Consider the following 18,423-nt stretch of genomic DNA (forward strand, 5'->3'; position numbering starts at 1 on the left):
TCCAATTATCTTAGATGTCGTCTACAGACGTTGGTAAGGCGTCGTCGTTTTTACATTCATAGGTAGGTTAGTGATGTAAAGAATATCGATTTTTCAAGATTCGCGAATGCGAATACGTTAATCTGACACTAATATTCGCGAATGTAAATCCACTTTCTACATCTGGTGCCATTTGTCTAGGTATGGCTCCATTTTAACACGACACATCATAAACACAAAAATATAGTAAAACAGGGGGGTTAAAATAGCCACATCGAAGCAATTCATCTAAGAAAGCAATATTGCTTTTTGACATTTGTTTGCATTGCGCACTTACTTTTATATGCGCAAAAGTCAAATTGCAATATTGCTTTTTTTAGATGAATTGCGTCGATGTGGCCATTTTAACCCCCAGATCGCACATATAGATACGCTGTACCAAAAGTGCAAAACCAAGCTTTGGAAAACCGCGTGGAGCTGGGATGTTTATTTTTCCGGTGAACCTTCTAAATATTCCGTCCTACTTACTGGGACACATTTTAGTAAAAAAAGTTCAAGCGATACCCTGGAAAAATAAGGAAATCCACGGATTTTTCAACAAAATAGCACTGCCACACGTTCCTGTTAATTAATTTGGTATTATGATTATAGTAGCTGACCCGACAAACGTAGTCCTGTCCAAAACAAATGTCTTCGAATTTAATTTATTTAGCCAGTTCATGAAAAATCCTATAGAAAAAAGAACGCCCACTTTACCCCGAATTTCCCAATTTTTAGACAACTTTTATAACATATATTGTTCTTATTTTGTCCTAAAAAGCGAATGCGAATAAGTACTGATACTCGCTTTACATTTACATCACTAGTAGATGATAGATTCGGAAGCTCATGAACCAATTAGTTTTTCAGATTTAATATACCTAATTATAAATCCAATAAAAACGTATTGAACTATCCCCGCCATGAATTGTTTGACTACTAAATTTGTCAGCATCAAATCAATTGCATCCTATCGTTTCTGCCAGGTAGCGAGTACCTATCAGCTGACTGTTCCAGCACACTAGCATTACAAGTCAGGAAAGTGTTGTTTGTTGTCAGAAGCTTTGTTTAGCGTTGTGCATCGCGATCCGCGGATGCGTAGCTGCCGTCAATGCGGAGCGAGTATGCGGCATGCGCCATGCGGAGGGCAGTGCGCGCGCAGCCCGCGCCGTGCCGCCAATAACCCGCTGGAAGCCGCCGAGCGCGCGCCTCTCGCTCGCCTTATCGACGTGAACACGCGAAAACACCCCAAACACACCACGCTGGAAACCTTCCTAATTATGTTGTGATCATACCAAAATTTGTGACAACATTTTATTACGTACGCCTCTTGCCGAGCGCACTGAGGCTTTACAACGTTGCAGTCCTTATCAGCGGCACACGCTTTTTATATGTAAGTGAAAAATCGCTATATAGTGTTTTATTCCGTTCAATTATTTTTCCAATTGAAATATCTAGTATGAAACAACTTATATCGTGCTTCACGTACCGGTCATGGAAATTACTTACGTAACGTAGTTGTAGCGTCAATTGCAGTTTCTTTAACTTTTGGTGAAGTTCAGTAAACTAAAAAACTATAGAATATCAATCGAAATGTTATGTCGTCAGTAACTCCATATTTTTAATAATTGTTTTCTTATCTAAAATCAAACATAAACCTCATTTTAATACCTGAAACAAAATAACGAAGTGAGTGTTACAATATTTAAGTTATTGTTGTCGTCAGTATCTTGCGGTAATTGTGATTTCATAACTCGATGTGTGAGAGTATGAATTATCGAAAGCCACATTAAACTTTCGTGTAATTACATGCAATCGTTGTAACCTGATAATAAGTTAAAAAGTTAAAACCAACTAATTGGTCACTTTTCTGTAAGTAGTATAAGTACATATTCAAAGTTTATGAAAGTTGTTTAAATTGACGCGGTCATTTTTATTGTCCCTTTGTTAATTACATGTGTGACAGTGAGAGTGTTACTCTGTGCATAGTAAATATACTTAGTTTGAACAAAGGTGAAAGGTAATTAAAAATCCATGTTGTAATAGGTAAATAAGGTCACACAGTCCACGTGTGGCTAACAAACCAATTTAGTTGAATCCGATATGGAGTGATGGTTGATGAACAATTGCGAGATTAATTAATAATCAAAAGGCATGTCCAAATGAGTCAAGTTGCTACTTGTGCCTACCGCTTAACATCAGCTTTATAAATTTACAAAGCCTAAATGAATGCATAAATTTATTATTGCACGTATTACAATGTTGTGTTCATCAAAATTATTCTGTAAGTATAAAAATTACCTATGTATTTCCTTTGCATCAACTTTATTAAACTCTTTATTGTACACATTAATATAGTTAATAATGACAAAAAATATATTGGTACTTACAAAAGATGGACTTATCTCTAAAAGAGATCTCTTCCAGCCAACTCCGTTTATCTGATCCGTTACCTGAACAGTTTTTACCCGTTTGCGACGTAGCAAAAATGAGGGTTATTTACCCAAGATCCCATATCAGTCAAATCATTTTTTTATTTCAATATTTGTTTTTAATGTAAGTATATAAACAATCTATATATCTACATCCTAGTGCTGGGCGGAGGCCTTCCCTCAATCAACCTGTATGTAGCGTACAGTCATGATCAATATCATGTATACACTTTAGAACCCTGTCGCACTATCATATTTGACATTTAACGAAACTTATGGTTTAATTTGTCAAAACAGTTTTAAATTGTATACATATTAGTACTCGTGACCGTACTCCACACAATGTGTGTTGCAGTACGCTACATACGATGGTTATCTCTGAGCTGGTAGCCCACCCATTTGCCGAAGTCTCAAGTCGCTCGATAACCTTCACACAATGTTTTTTTTTTTTACTGCATTCTGACACAGCCAAGTGACACTCAGACAGACTTCCGCTGCAACCGCAAACGGATATCGCTGCTTTCCTTTCCAATTCTTTGCTAATATTGCTCGTAACTAACGAGTAAAGTACCCCTTTTGTACTCTAAATTATTATTGTGGTAAGTACTTAAACGAAATACATTTTATCCGGTCCGTATTGGTACCGAGATATTATGAAAACATTAATAGTCAAACAGGAATATTTATAGTTTACGTTGCCATTTCCTACTGTTACTTTTAAATAGTGATTGTTTTTTGCCACCTACAATAGAATTACTTATATACCTACCTCTGATTTGCTATTGGCGAACTATGCAATGCGAATTTGTAATAAAAGTATACGTACTTACATCTAAACTATAATAAGTAGACATAAATCGTGGATCGAGACACTTGCGTGGGCGCAAGGCACCATCTTATGCGTGGTGGAATACGCTCTGCATTCTCTAATGCATCCCTCTGGGTACAGGGAATATTCCACCATGCTGCTACATTGTGACCCAAGCGGGAATCGAACCCGGGACCTCTACTCTGTTCTTCAGCCATACCGCTTCTGATAAGCATATTGTGTTAGGCGCCCAATGTCACACAGCAGTAAAATATAAAAAAATTGGAACGGTATTGAATTACAGCTCATATTTATGCGCGAATGTAGAGAGAACGATAACGGTGCGTGTGACATCCGACGCACGCGCACAAAGGTACCTACTAAACCCAATTCAGCCCAAACAGAGAACGGGATATGTGCATATACCTAAAATGTGATCATCTGTGTGAACGTGTATTTACAAACTCAGAAATTAGATAAGTACAATAAAATCGCGGCCCGAAACGTTATAGGTGACCCCTAGGCAAGTGTGCAGCGTTATTTAGCGTTTGCCTTTCAACTCTACGCAATTACTTTTTTTTTTCAAATTATATAAATGCTCATTACATATACTCATTGTCATCCCCTTTTTAGAGGTTTTTTTCTGGCGAACGCCGCTTTAGCATTTTTTTCTGTATCGCGGGAGTGCAGAGTACCTAACTTTAACAATATCAACTGATTAGGCTTACACGTGTTCAGTCACTGGTAAGGTAATCTAGCTTTAGAGCTGATATTATATTCTGTAGGTAGGTGACTATTCCTTACTTACTATTTAAGGTTTCGAGCAGCGCGGTGTCCGCGTCACAACCGCGTTTAGTTGTCACAATTCAACCTCTTAACGCCATCATCGGCAGATACAGGAGTACCTACTACTCGTATTGATCAGCCCCCAACGACCGATTAATCCGTCTGTAGAACAGACGTAGCTTTATTAATAGGCAATTGATGGGCGAAGCATCATACTGACGGCTTTTCTAATGACGTAGCGAGGAAAAGGTCCCATACATACAACGTTGATTCTGTAATATTTGTCTTTAAAATCATGCCTGTATAAACATTTATTATTACGCACTAATCTGATGATTAATTCGTGCAAAGCCGTGACGCACGCTAAACTGCGCTGCCACCGTAGGCACTCAAACTACCAAGTAATTTTGTAGATATTACAACAAAAGCCGCGCTGCGCCTGCGCTGCTGCCGCTTTTGGCATGCCGAAGCCTTAACTATTTATTTGCGGGCCAAACTGACTGATTTGTTCTGACCGAACCTGGTACTTCGGTTCATCATGCAATGATTTTTTTTATTTTACCCGACTGACCCCCCAAACAGTTTACGGCTCTATGGCTAGAGAAATCGGGTCGTCAAAATCGTTCCGTCTAGGGCGTCGAAATTTTTTGGTACCCTATCGTCTAAGCACGATACTTTCGAAACCCTCAACTACCAAAGGATTTGGATTATGCGGCGCATAGTTGAAGAAACGCTTAGATTTAGAAGCTAGACATAGACAACAGTAAATAAGTAGGAATTAAATTAATATATTTTACATAATCTTAATATCATTGTAATAAAAATTGTAATAAGCTTTAGAAGCTTGATTTGTTTACAGCTTTAAGGGAGCACAAACATAGCTAGTATTAAATTAGATGTTAATTTCAATTTGATACCTCCACGCGTTCGCGAGAAGAAATGATCTAGAAAGAGAGAAAAACGGACAATAAAATGATCCTAAGTACAAGGCTACCGTTTTAAAAAACGAATCGTCGAATATAGAACCTTTCTTCTGAATTCGATTAAAACATTATATTACGCACCTGCGGCGGTATATTATGAACCTGCAATAATAATAATCGTCCATGGAAACTGCTACTACATGTGCCCGCATTGTGTTGTACACAAACCCCTCATACCGAGCCCCCAACTACCCATGCAACATGCTTCTTGAGGAGTTTGTGTGTTGATTCTTGGTTCTCTCTGTTCTGACGTGTCCTGTCTGCCATGTATTCTGTCCGCCGAATCACCGATTTGAATTTATAACCAACGAAGAACTAGAGCACCTTTCCCAAAGACTTACCATACCATTATATTTTGATCATAATCGGTACTTCAAAAAAGGGCATACTTACTGATATATTACATAAAACACCCACGCCCACTCTCTCACACACACAGGCCAAAAAAAAATTAACTAAGTAATATATAAACCTACCAACATCTAAAATTATAACTTACTTAAAAAGTAAACACTAACTTACATTAATTAACTCAAACTAAACTTAATGTTATCTAAATTAAAAGGCTCAATTATCTGTAAAACTGTAGCTACCTAGCCTTAAGGGAAGTTGCGGGTCATTCCCAACACAAGAATCTGGGGGGTAAAATGGCCACATCGAAGCAATTCTTTTAAGAAAGCAATATTGCAATTTGACATTTGCGCATATAAAAGTAAGTGCGCAATGCAAACAAATGTCAAATAGCAATAAGTATTGCTTTCTTAGATGAATTGCTTCGATGTGGCCATTTTAACCCCCCTGATTACTTACCCGGGACCTGTCCAATAATTGTAACTGATTTACAGAAACAAATTCATTTTTTTTTATTTATTATGTGTCGCCGTTAGAAGGCGCTACCGCTCCGACCTGGAAATTTATAAGCTTTGCTGCTGAACTGGCTGACGTAGGTATCTTATCTAAGGTCTACTTTAATCAATATTCCAAAAGGGTATCTTTGTTGATTAGATTGATACGCATGAACATAAACAGCCTATATATCCCACTGCTGGGCACAGGCCTCCCCTCAATCAACCGGAGGGGGTATGGAGCATACTCCACCACGCTACACTCCAATGCGGGTTGGTAGAGGTGTTTTTACGGCTAATAGCCGGGACCAACGGCTTAACGTGCCCTCCGAAACACGGAATCATCTTACTTTTCCGGACAATCAGGTGATTCAAGCCTGAAAAGTCCTTACCAAACAAAGGACAGTCTCACAAAGTGATTTCGACAATGTCCCCATCGGGAATCGAACCCGGACCTTCAGATCGTGAGCCTAACGCTCTAACCACTAGACCACACAGGCTATTATAATACTGTAATGCTTATAAAATATATTTACTTATAAGTACTGTAAGCGCTAAACGTAATGTGATGGAATGCTGAGTTCATTTTCATTTGTAACCAATCCCGTATAATTCAGTCATCATAATAATCCATTATCGCCATTGACGCCATAAGAGACGATGATAAGCCGTCAAACTAGGTTTCATGGCATACATCACCACAGATTTGATAAACTTATGTAGGTCGCTCATTTCAAGGGTGTGAAAGGTATAAGTACTTACCTATACAGTGACTGTTTCCATAGGATGCCTACACCTTTTTTTAAATTGCAAGCCAAATCATGAAGCTTACTTCGCGATTTTCCGAACGCCACGTGATTAGCATAGATCCGAAGCCACAGACCTAGGATTTTCACTTCTGTAGACTGGGGTAACACTTTTGGTATCTAAGTATCCTAACAAAATTCCAAAAATACAGTAAGTACTGAGCGTTTTCTTAACATACTTAACGCGATTTTTGTATCTGTAATTGGCGTACGGCGTAATAGGTTTTACCTAAATAAACTTTTTTATTATTATATTGTATGTCGTTTCCATATCTCGGGCCTATATTATTATTAATAATATTATTGTTATTTGTGACTACATGCATTCCACAGAGGCTATACAATATAAAAACAGTCAATTGTTTGTATATACGCATCGCGCAAAAAACATTGTGATGTATATGAATTGGTTTCCACTGGCCGACTTTCCTCGAATTTAAAAGGATGACAATCGATAAGGCTACGGGGTGTTGAACGGAAAGTAAATGTTTACGGACAGAATCGCATTCGGTTGCACTACATGTTTTGCACCGACTGGCGGTCCACACAAACAAACATCTTAACATCTATTGTAACTGCAGATTTCACAGTAGTAGGTATATGCGAAGAATTCGATTTTTTCAATTTCAATTAGGTATGGTACAATTCAAAAGAGTCTACTTTTAATGTAGGATTATCAGAGAGCACTTTGAAAGTCAAATTTCTATAGTTCAGTATAATTAATTATTATCCTCCTTCCAGAAAAAAACCTGTACTAAGAAAAAAATAAAAGAAGACTATACAAGTAGTATACTTACTTAACCTTTTTTCCATCTCCAGAGTGACGTGAAAATATAGACTTATCTAAATCCTCTAAAATGTAAAGAATAAAAATAATTTAAGAACAAAAGTTAGCGGACTAATGTGTTAATGTTATCATTATCACTGAGGGGTATTACTGCAGCGTGACCCGCACAGAAGTCACGAAAAAAGAAATGACTGTCGTTACAATAAAAATGGCACAAAAACATAGAACTAAGTATTAAAATATCGGCACTAAAAATCTGAGTGTTACTAACTACATAACTTTCAACTTACCCAGTCGGTAAATGCATATTAGGCATGTCTCGTACAAAGACGAAAATATCAAACTACTTTTTCCGGAATTAAGTAAGTATTAAGTACTATAAAGTGTAAATTTAAATTATTTAACAACATTTTTTTAAAGTAAACTTAGATGCGTTCGTTACTCACATTTCTTTATATACCTATTCGATCAAGTATGAAACATTCAGTTTTATGTTATCAACAAGGCTACGTGCGTTAAGTATCTGGCATTGCAAAATGCTTCAACTTTTATAGTGTCGAAATAAATGTATTGTCGGGTTTTCACATTTTACTTATGACATAAAAATTCAAAAATGTTTTTCGTATACTTACGTTCCACTCAGACAGTTCAGAGTGTGACTGATAAGCTTATACGTAAATGCTATTGCTAGAAGGTAAAATTCATTACTGACGGCATAGAGTCGTCTTCCTAATAAACCTAGATAATAGGTGTGGTCGTGACAACTGTGTTGAATAATTTACATTGTTTTCTATGAGTATTCGGCAGATGTAGACATCAATAGATCGTTGTACTCAGTGTATCTACGTCGGCGACCAACGACCGCGTCTGTTGGCACTCGTCATTAGCAAAGCATCGAGATTACCAAACTAGACTTCAACAAATGTGGTCGACGTTACAAATACAAAGAATCGCGGTGCACGGCAGTGCCCCCGCCAAGTCGAGCGCGAAGCATACGCTGCCGTACCTACCATCCTTTATTGGAACCATTTCGCCACATTTTAAGGCCCTATTTGAGAACTTCTGGATGAGACCAGAACGCAGCTATTTTTCGTCATCCAGTGAGCTATAATCACATACTTAAAATCCAAAATTTCAATCAAATATCCCGTTGTATGTCCCATTCATTCAATCGGTAGACAACATTAAGTACTTAAATGATTTGTTAATTTAAAGTTTCCATTACAGCCTATTATGATGATAAAGAAAATTGCATGTGATGGAAAGAGGATTGTCAAAGTAGTATGTGTACGGCGTGTAGCAAGAATTTAAACCACTGTTTATCCCAATCGATGATGTTAAGTTACTCACGCTTGCGAGAGAAACGCAGTAAATTTCATAATTATAATATGTTATTATGTCATCCTGCCCACAAAGCGCTCATGATAACACTTATAAACAGATTAGTAAGGACTCTCGGTGGTATGAATATTTCGCGCCATCATCGGTGCAGAGGCACGAGAACATCCAAGGAGGTATTGAGGAAATTCAGCAGCAGCATAGGTAGTCTGCTTTATCGTAATTTCTTGGCCAAGCTCCAAAAATACAACTCATAGATCGATTTTATTCTGAGACTCCAAAGTAGTTTTCGCATCCACGGGTCTACAATACCTACATATTAGTCCAAGTGCAAAAAGTATAAAAAATACCAATCAAGGAAAAGAAAATAGATAATAGGTAAGCAGGTAATAATAAATGAAAGATAAATAAGTAAAATGAATCCCTATTTCCCCTCCTTACGCCAAAACTTGACAACGACTTCACTGATTCCATTCATAAATCTTTTTTTTAAGTTTTCTATTTCTTTCTTACAGAACCAAATGAAAATTTTCCTAAGATTTCCACGAAACTTCCACATAGACGGAGTAGCGGGCGGAAAGTTAGTTAGTAGCAGAATAAATATGAAATTACAACTTAATTTAAACTTAAAAGTGGCAACGAAAATATTGTCGATCACGTAAAATTATAATCAAGCCTGATTGAATCCATAGAAAGTTTACATTTATTTATCAACCATAGAAAGTAAATATAACTTTAACGTTTTAATTAAATTAAGTAATTTAATATTAAATGTGCGTAGGTACAGTATAATTTGTTACTTGTACTTAATCAAATATGAAAAATGTCGTTCTAGAAAACGATACTATAGGATACTTTTTACGAATAAAATATTAATTTATTTTACGAATGAATGATAACGTTATTAGCGGTTTACGCGGAAAGTGATGAGTATGAATGTGGATGGATATAGAGGAGGGGATGACTCAAGAAAGTGTGAGTGAATAAGTGTGGATGGATTGCGTGAAGAGGGATGTGTGTGATTAGGTACACCCGTATATTAAAATGTTGAGGGACCTCAAGGTCTTCCTCAAACTCAACTGAAAATCGGTATTCTTAAACGGCGCCTCAACCTAACTCGAGTTTACTCCAGTAAAGTATGACGTCATTATTTTCGTAGTATTATGTTGGCAGTACGACATGCTCGACTCCAATGAGTAAAGTACTCAAGTCGAGAACGTAAATGTCAACTTAAAATACCAAAATGCTCAGCCTGATGCCGAGTCGAGTTTTTTTTTTTTTAGTGGAGGAAGAGTCGTATGGAGATAAGTGCGTGAAGTTCGTCGTTAATACCTTCTGCACTGGGAAGTAAATGTAGGTACTTATGAAACCGCAAGCAAAATACCGTGTCCCATTGCCCGGCATAGGGGTAGGTACGTCAAGCGTTTGTAATAGGGCTAAGACGTTTCTTTGAAGTAACATATCAAATCCGCATTGCGTAAAAAGAAATCCTTATACGCGCCTATACTTAATGTTGAATTTACCGCTTCAGTTTTCTTAGGGTGATGTACAGTTGAGCTGTTTTCTGGACATGGAACCCACTTTTGCACGGTGTTAACTCGCTTTTGCCGTGGTTTTCTTTTTTGTACTATAATTTTTTCTTACTTCGCTTCAGTTACGCTTCATTTGCAACAAAAATACTTCATGGGTTAGCAATATTTATGTACAACGAATGTTGATATTATTGTTCATACCATTCATGATTTTCAATCAATACACCTGTCGCTATTAAACAATATGAAAACTTAAAAAATAGTATTTTTAGGTAGGTATCCATTATATTTGCAGGTACTTATCTGAATATATTTTGTGTATTTGGCATTTTAAATGCAGGTCATCATTTGTACCCAACAACAAAGATAAGAGATGCATATATCTGTACAGCGCCATCTATATTGTTTTTGATAAACGTGGCCTGAAAAGTCCCTCATTGGTTGCATCAGAGGTACATCCATCGCAATATGAACTAAGTACCCACACTTCTCCGAGCTATCTGTTAGACGCACGTGGGTATTATTAGTAGGTATTAATGTATCACCATAAATTAAATTACAAATTTATCGAACTGCTCAGTAGGTACCATATGTCGTAGGTACTTACAGTTAGGTAGTAGCAGACATGACACAAATGGAAGAAATCTTATTGTTAAGGGATAAGCTTACCCGTTCTGTCTGCTTTCTTTGAACGTTCCTTTTATATGGAGTATTGTGTACAAATAGATAATAAATAAATACGCAAATAAATGCACATGAAATGTAGGTACATTTTAGAAAGAAATGGTTAAAGAAAAAGAACTTATTGAAAAGGATACGCTTACCGTATTAGAGTTCTGATAACAGATAAGTATTTTAACGACCATTCTTAAGGATTTATGTATATAAGTGCTTACAAGTAAGTATAGAGAAAACGTTTCGAGTGTTTTTTTTTTTAATGCAGATAAGGTTTCGCTGTTCAAGTCGTCTCGCCTCGCGATTTTACGAAAAAACAAGCTAATCTGCTATTTACTAAAGTAGGTATGGTTAAACGATGAACGATTCCGCTGTTTAAATGACAACTTTCAAGTCTTTCAAGGCCGGATACCTACCAAACAAATATTATCCAGTAGGTACATTAATGTATCCAAAGCCAAACCAAAAATTACAAAATAATGTTTAGTCTTCATAGCTTTTCAGTTGCACGAATCGGCGTGAGACGAAATAATTATGTTATTAGGTTCACCTTGACTTTATGTACGATATATGCCACTTGTAGTCAATACAAGCAATGGCACATTCAACTAATCGATTTAACCGTTTATTTGTTCAATGCAATATACATTCTTAGTGATTATCCAAATCATTAGGACTTGAACGCCATGCATGGTCAGTGCATGTCTCGTGCTGCTGATCATCCCGAGCATGTTGTCATACTGTACAAGTGTGACTCCTTACAACCCGTTCTTATAACGAGATTAAGTTTAATGGACGTTCGAGACTATCATATCACCTTTACTAAAACTTATTTATTTATTACTTATTTATTTTTCATCATAATTCTTTTTACAACCAACATCTCATAGACAGTTAAACCGTTTTCTTTTGTTTCGTTCACCGCGTACTTTTTACTTCCGTTCGCGAAAATCGCTGCATTTTCTGACGACCAGCGACTACTATTTGGGTAGAAATATGCCACATGTATACTAACTATACAAAAAAACACAGCCTTCGCTTTCCGGCAGTCCTGACTTCGAATCTCAGTGGGGATATATCATAAAAAATACTGTGATCCCTAGTTTGGTTAGAACCTAGGTTAGAACATTACAGGCTGATCGCGGCTCGATTATCTGAAAGTAAGATGATCCGTGCTTTAGAAGGCACATTGGACCATTGGTCCCATACTGATGTAAGTAGATAGTCAATCGTAATGTATCATGTGCGGATCCTTTGGCGACTCAATAATAGTGACACCAGGATTGCTGAAGTTAGTCATCCACTTCATAATCCATACGGTAGAAAATAAGGTACAAAAAAGGATGGAAAACTTTATTACAGAAGTGGCAAACTGTAGCTATGAGCATAAGGAATACTGATAGTCCTCTTAAAATGTTTGAAAAAATAATAATGTAATGCTACACCATCAGTATACGAAAGAAACAAGCCGAAGCGATGCAAATATCTACGTAGTGCAAGCGCGCAGGCAACCTGCGGCAAAAGTTTCTATTTCCGCCGGTTCCGGCGAGAGAGCGACTACTTTTCATTCATACTCTAAATAAAAGAATGCTCCATATTCGTATTGAATAAATCCACACTGATCTCTGATAACCCTATGAATGCGGGTAGCGGGCTCAACGATTGAGCTCGATCCACACAGAACCAGCGGTACCAGGAACGCGAGAACGTCGGAAAGTTCCTGTTGTAAAAACCTCTCTAAAAGTAACGACACTGGCTGCTTTTTTCTCCAAATTTTCATTCTTGTACTCTGACCTTATGTAAGTAGGTACCTAAAGGCACTGACGAGACCTATTAGGAGCGAGTTCGCCCAGAAGATGCCTGTAGGTGAAGGTACCTTTTACGGGGGAACAGGACATCACGGGTTCAGTTCCGTGGACAGTGCCGCGAAGCTGAAAACGCAACACGGCGTCAATGCACCATACCGAGATTCTGTGTGAACAACAGGCATAGTTACGGGCACAAACATTACTACAATTTCCGCCCTGCAACCGTTCGCTATAAAATCAATGAAAAAAAAAACTATTATGTATCTGAAACAAAAATATAAATGGGTATTATATTTCATGATGTGTCCTTGTACGTTATCAAGTTAGGTCACATTCAACACTGTTATTAGTTAAGTGCTTATAAGTTGTTTAATTATGGAGGTATTAATTAAATTATATCAGGCGGGCGACAACAAATAAGTATACCTAATACTTTTTACTTCTGAAGAAGTGTCCAATGTACGTTAATACCTTATATTTGTCGTGTGTCGCTCGAAATAGTGTCCGTAAAACGGTACTCATTTAGCGTCATTATTGTGTAAAGTAACAGTACTGTCCTAACAAATAGTGTAAAGTTTAAACACCCGTGTGAACCATAAACCATGATAGCCACGTTGCTTATCGCTTGACTAAGTAACCTAGTCAAATGATTAGTCTAGAACAATGAATATTAAGTACCATAGTAATATATATTAAATAAATATAACTCTTATGTAACTTACCTAAGTAAATAAATCATATACATTATATTAAAAACCTACTCGTATCATATAAATATGCTTGAGGCGGAAACGATAATCATAATTATTACAGTACATAATATAATTTACTGCTGAACTCGTGTTATTGGTACTTCAATGGCATTATTAAATGCACTTACTAGTAATTAAATAATAAACTACGGAGAACCCCCGTGCTATGTTTGTAATAATGTAGACTAAACACCTACTTCTTGTTAAATTCAATAGCTGTAGATGTGTTCAATAACTTAGTTGAGTTTAGGAGGTTAATACAATGTTACTGGAATGATTGTCTGTTTGTAGGTTTACCCGGGGATCGCAGAGATTCTACTACACGGATTCGGATGCAAAGTTCACTGGTGTATGGCTGAGAGTTCCGGATATGTTCCGGCTCGACACTACGTCAGGCAACCTAGCCAGAGGTAAGTTTGGGGATACAGAGAACACGACGCGACGCGATTTGTGACATATCCAAACACTTAACGGTTTGAATAGGTAAGCACACTTCCCATTGATTTATCAAAACCTACCAATGTGTATGAAATAAAGAGTTATGACGTCATTAAAAATATATCAAACGTCGAACTGTTTGTTACTTCGTAGTCCAATTCTGGCAACAACGTGACATCAAATCACGCTGATGAAGGTCATTGAGTTTTTCAGTTAATTTTCTATAATGAGTGTACAAGTCAAACACGAAACTAATTAAGTGAATTGAGTCGGCTTGCTAGTCCCAACTGTAGCAAAATTGTAAAGTTAAAACCTATGTACTTACATAGAAAGACGATTTAGATTTGTATAATATATGTATTCGCTCTTTTACGTTGCTTTCGACATCGAAGCAATTCATCTCAACATGCAATATTGCAATTTGACATTTCTTTGCATTGCGCACTTACTTTTATATGCGCAAATGTGAAATTGCAGTATTGCTTTTTTAGATGAATTGCTTCGATGTGGCCATTTTTAACCCCCGACGCAAAAACGACGGGGTGTTATAAGTTTGACGTGTCTGTGTAAATGTGTATGTGTCAGTCTGTGGCATCGTAGCTTCCAAACGGATGATCCGATTTTAATGCGGTTTTTTTAACCCTCTAGAGTCTCTTTATTGACGCAACGTCGCAGACGTCGTGTTACTGTTCACGATCCCGTTGCGATCACTATAAAGGTTTTACATTCCATGAGACTCCATCCCAGATGCAATAATCTACCTAGTCTTCTTGTGAAATTCAATAGCAGTACATGTGTTCAATAACTTAGTTGACTTTAGGAAGTTAATACAATATTACTGGAATGATTGTCTGGCCTTCCGCTGTAGAGCTATTATAAGTAACATTTACCTAAATACACATAAATATGTATGTAAATACCTACATAAATATGTAGGTAAATGTTCAGGTAATTATGTCATTTTAAAGTTTTGATAGACCTGAAATTATTGTAAACGACATTCCGGATACAATTTCCAAGGCCTTGCTCATTAGTGGCAAATTCGCAACGTTAAATATTATAATGTGAAATCCAGAGGTGTGATCGGATAGGGGAATGTATAAATGAATCCTATTATGCACCCGAAAACGAATTTCCGTTTATTTTTCTTATTTTACTAATGACCCAAGGAATGCGGGACTTTTCAGGCTAGGTTTCAAAAAAAGAATACAGAAAGCGCTGTTTAGATTTAACGTGATAATTACCTATTTTCTCATTACTCGGGTAACATAATTATTCAAAAATACAATGCAATGGCAGCAGCATTAGGTATAATAATAATTGTTGCTTGATATTTGGATCACATCATGTGTACGAGCGAACTCGCACATTATTATTTTACGCTGACATATCTTTTCATATATATTGTAAATTACGCAAACTAGTGACAATTAAACACTCAATCTAAACGCACGTGCCTTTCCTTTCCGGAACCTAACAACGCAACATATATGTAGGGATTACGACCCGACATATTGGTCCTTCGAGCCGGATATGAACCAGCGACCTATGGACCAATATGTCGGGTCGTAATCCCTACATATATGTTGCGTTGTTAGGTTCCGGAAAGGAAAGGCACGTGCGTTTAGATTGAGTGTTTAATTGTCACTAGTTTGCGTAATTTACAATATATATGAAAAGATATGTCAGCGTAAAATAATAATGTGCGAGTTCGCTCGTACATCATGTATAGAATTATGTTGCTACCTAATATAGGTATAGGCTTCTCTTTAATTTTGATCGTACTAATAATAAAGGGTGGAAGATGTTATTGTTCCTGGATAAAAGGGGTCATCATTTGTACCCAAAAACAAAGATAAAAGATGCATATGTCTGTTATCCATGAAATTAGAAGGTTAAACGAGGGAAAATCTATACAGCGCCATCTATATTGTTTTTGAGGAACGTAGCCTGGAAAGTCCCTCACATAACAGGAAATTGGAAATGTATTAAGCGCTTATTAATCCTCTGGAGTGGCGCAAAATTCAATTGTAAAATGGTAGCTGGCTTGAGCTTGGTACAAATCAATAATTCATTAACCCAGAAGGCGTTCCATTTTATTTTCGAAACATAACGTTATATTAACCAACTTAAAGTCACGATGGTGCACGCTACGTTAGCACATGAAATAATTTTATTATTCGTTGATTACATAATCCCTTGCTTTTACGAGTTTCAGAATGCTGAAAACATAAACTTTATTTTTATGGCCTGATTTATAGTAGATTACTAACTATTTTCATGACACTACATTTATAAGTTTTGGACGTTTTATATAAGAAATTTTAGTTATTTACAACAGGCAGGTGGGTAAAGCTCGGATTTACCTACTATATGTTAAATATATACATATTTACGTACTTACATATACTTACTTACAATAATTAAAAACTGAAAAGTAAGAATTTCTCAGTTTGGATGTGTTCTCCTTACATTAATAAAGAATTTCGAGAGTAAAAGTAATAGTAGAGTAAGCTTGAACTCCTTATCAGTCGGGATACCAGTCACATTAGATCTTATAGTTTTGCTTGTAAATATCTGCGTTACGACATTTCAAAATAAGTATTCATTTCAGATGCGAAGATGATAGTTGTATGAGAGCAATGGTGGGCGCCGAAGCGCAAGCGCGCGCGTCGGTCGGGTAGCGCTGAGAATGTGGGCGCGAGTGGCGCGCGCGCTGCGTCGCGGGGCGCTGCTCGTGCTGCTGGTGCTCACGGCGCTGGCGCTACTGCTGCTGCCGCGCCCCCAACCGCTGCGGACCGCGCCCTCCGCGCGCCTGCCCTCTCCGACGCCGACCCACGCCCCTCAACAAGTAAGACATGACATGACAGGTCACTGCTTGTGCCCTAGCGCTCAGGGCGGTGCTGGCGCTGTTGTTGCTACTGCCCATAACTGCTGTGGCTCTCGCCGACGCTAACAAACAAACAAAGACACTTTTCATATATATAATATTACATAGAGTGTAATCAACCGACCAGGAATCACATCAAATTCTCGCAGTTTTCGCGCTTGACAGCTCTCGAGATATCCCAAAGATTCGACAACGTCTGAAAGCGTGTATGATTTACTTGTACAAATAAGTACTACAAAAGTTGAAACATTTTATAAATATTGTTTGCTTGCCAAATTGCGGCAAAATATGGAGATACTTGTAGCATGTTTTATGAACAAATAACAGAATATTTTTTTTATTATTATTTTGCAATAGTTTATCCTCCGGCCCCTGACGCCGGTTCGATACGTGTCCTAAACTTATTGACGCGTAATTGGGTTAACCAGATAGGCAACCCTTTATTTAAGCGCCGTCGAAGCGTGAAGGATTATTCACGCTTTTGTCGATACAGCCTTCATCGGCTTATGGCATAACGTATTTTACCCAATTTAGGGTAGGTACCTAGTCAATACTCACTCATGACTCATGTCATGACATGACATGGAAGCCCCTGTTGTTCTATGCATGACACCCAACATTATCATATCCATCTCACATATAATTATGATCATTCATTTCACACATCAAACGTCAACATATCCACCCTTTTTAGGGTTCAGTGGTCTACAAGGATTCCTTTTAAGTTCGCCAAAGCCGTCGGTTGTCTGTCTGTCTGTTCGCAGTTTAGCTCTGATGCTCATAGTACTATAAAGCTATAAGACATCGATAAAGAAGCTAGCGCCGACACAGTGTCATCATAGAAAACAAGGTCATATCCCAGAAAAACATTGCTAATAGAAGAAAACGATTTTCCGTTTCAGGGATCCGTCAGAGAGAACTTGCCGTGTGCTACTAAGTAATACGTTTCTTAATACGTTTTCCAGATTGTAGTAGCAGAAAAGGAAGAAGAGTTGCAAACGCATGATGGCGAGAAGACTCGACGGCCATGGTACATGCGGGGCGGTGATCTGAGGCCTACCCTTACTAACGCGGCGGAAGCAAAACTTTTTCCAGAGGATGCCTCCGGGGACGATAGGCAAGTAACGGTCTTCACAAACCGAGAAAGCAGTACTTACCGCGAGTATTGCGACCCGGGGACCATGATTATGTATAAGAACAAAAATATTGCAAATTTCTGTATAAACGCGTGCATAATTCTTCTTCTTATCGTGTGGGTTGTGAGATGGATTGAAGTGTAACGGTTTAACTTTGTTTAAGTATGTATCGTTAACTTAATGCACACTGTGTCACTGTCGTCCTGTGGTACACCGGCGTGCTTAGTAATCGGGGTACGCCAGTCCGAACCCCGGTACCGGATCTATACTAATTACGTAGTATTACTCCTTCTTCTATGCTAATGAGTTACTAATTTATCTTAATTGCAATACAGCTCACTACCTGTCACGTTGGTCTTGCAGAAAGCTCGGTGAGGTGTAGGCACTTA

At 37.6% G+C, this 18,423-nt stretch overlaps 1 protein-coding gene and 1 long non-coding RNA gene across 5 annotated transcripts in view; one reads left to right on the forward strand and one right to left on the reverse strand.

Moving 5' to 3' along the window:
- The first annotated feature begins 1,121 nt into the window (after window positions 1–1,121).
- The window catches only part of LOC126380640 (glycoprotein 3-alpha-L-fucosyltransferase A), a 34,195-nt gene continuing 16,893 nt past the window's right edge, over window positions 1,122–18,423 (forward strand). Inside the window, exons 1-4 of the mRNA XM_050030188.1 lie at window positions 1,122–1,411; window positions 13,862–13,980; window positions 16,623–16,859; window positions 17,864–18,015. Of these exons, the coding sequence (XP_049886145.1) occupies window positions 16,701–16,859; window positions 17,864–18,015 (311 nt within the window). The 5' untranslated portion in view covers window positions 1,122–1,411; window positions 13,862–13,980; window positions 16,623–16,700. The remainder of the gene's footprint in view (window positions 1,412–13,861; window positions 13,981–16,622; window positions 16,860–17,863; window positions 18,016–18,423) is intronic.
- Window positions 1,414–7,945, reverse strand: LOC126380671 (uncharacterized). 4 transcript variants are annotated; one of them, XR_007568502.1, is made up of 5 exons: window positions 7,756–7,945; window positions 7,476–7,530; window positions 6,635–6,807; window positions 5,838–5,933; window positions 1,414–1,658 (listed from the first exon to the last, which is right to left on the reverse strand). It is a non-coding gene; the product is annotated as an uncharacterized LOC126380671 (long non-coding RNA). The 4 variants fall into 4 exon arrangements; XR_007568503.1 differs by having other exon boundaries at window positions 1,417–1,689; window positions 6,635–6,755; window positions 7,756–7,944; XR_007568500.1 differs by having other exon boundaries at window positions 1,417–1,689; window positions 7,756–7,944.

This window comes from Pectinophora gossypiella, chromosome Z (assembly GCF_024362695.1).
Source record: "Pectinophora gossypiella chromosome Z, ilPecGoss1.1, whole genome shotgun sequence".
In the NCBI taxonomy this organism is placed as follows: domain Eukaryota; kingdom Metazoa; phylum Arthropoda; class Insecta; order Lepidoptera; family Gelechiidae; genus Pectinophora; species Pectinophora gossypiella.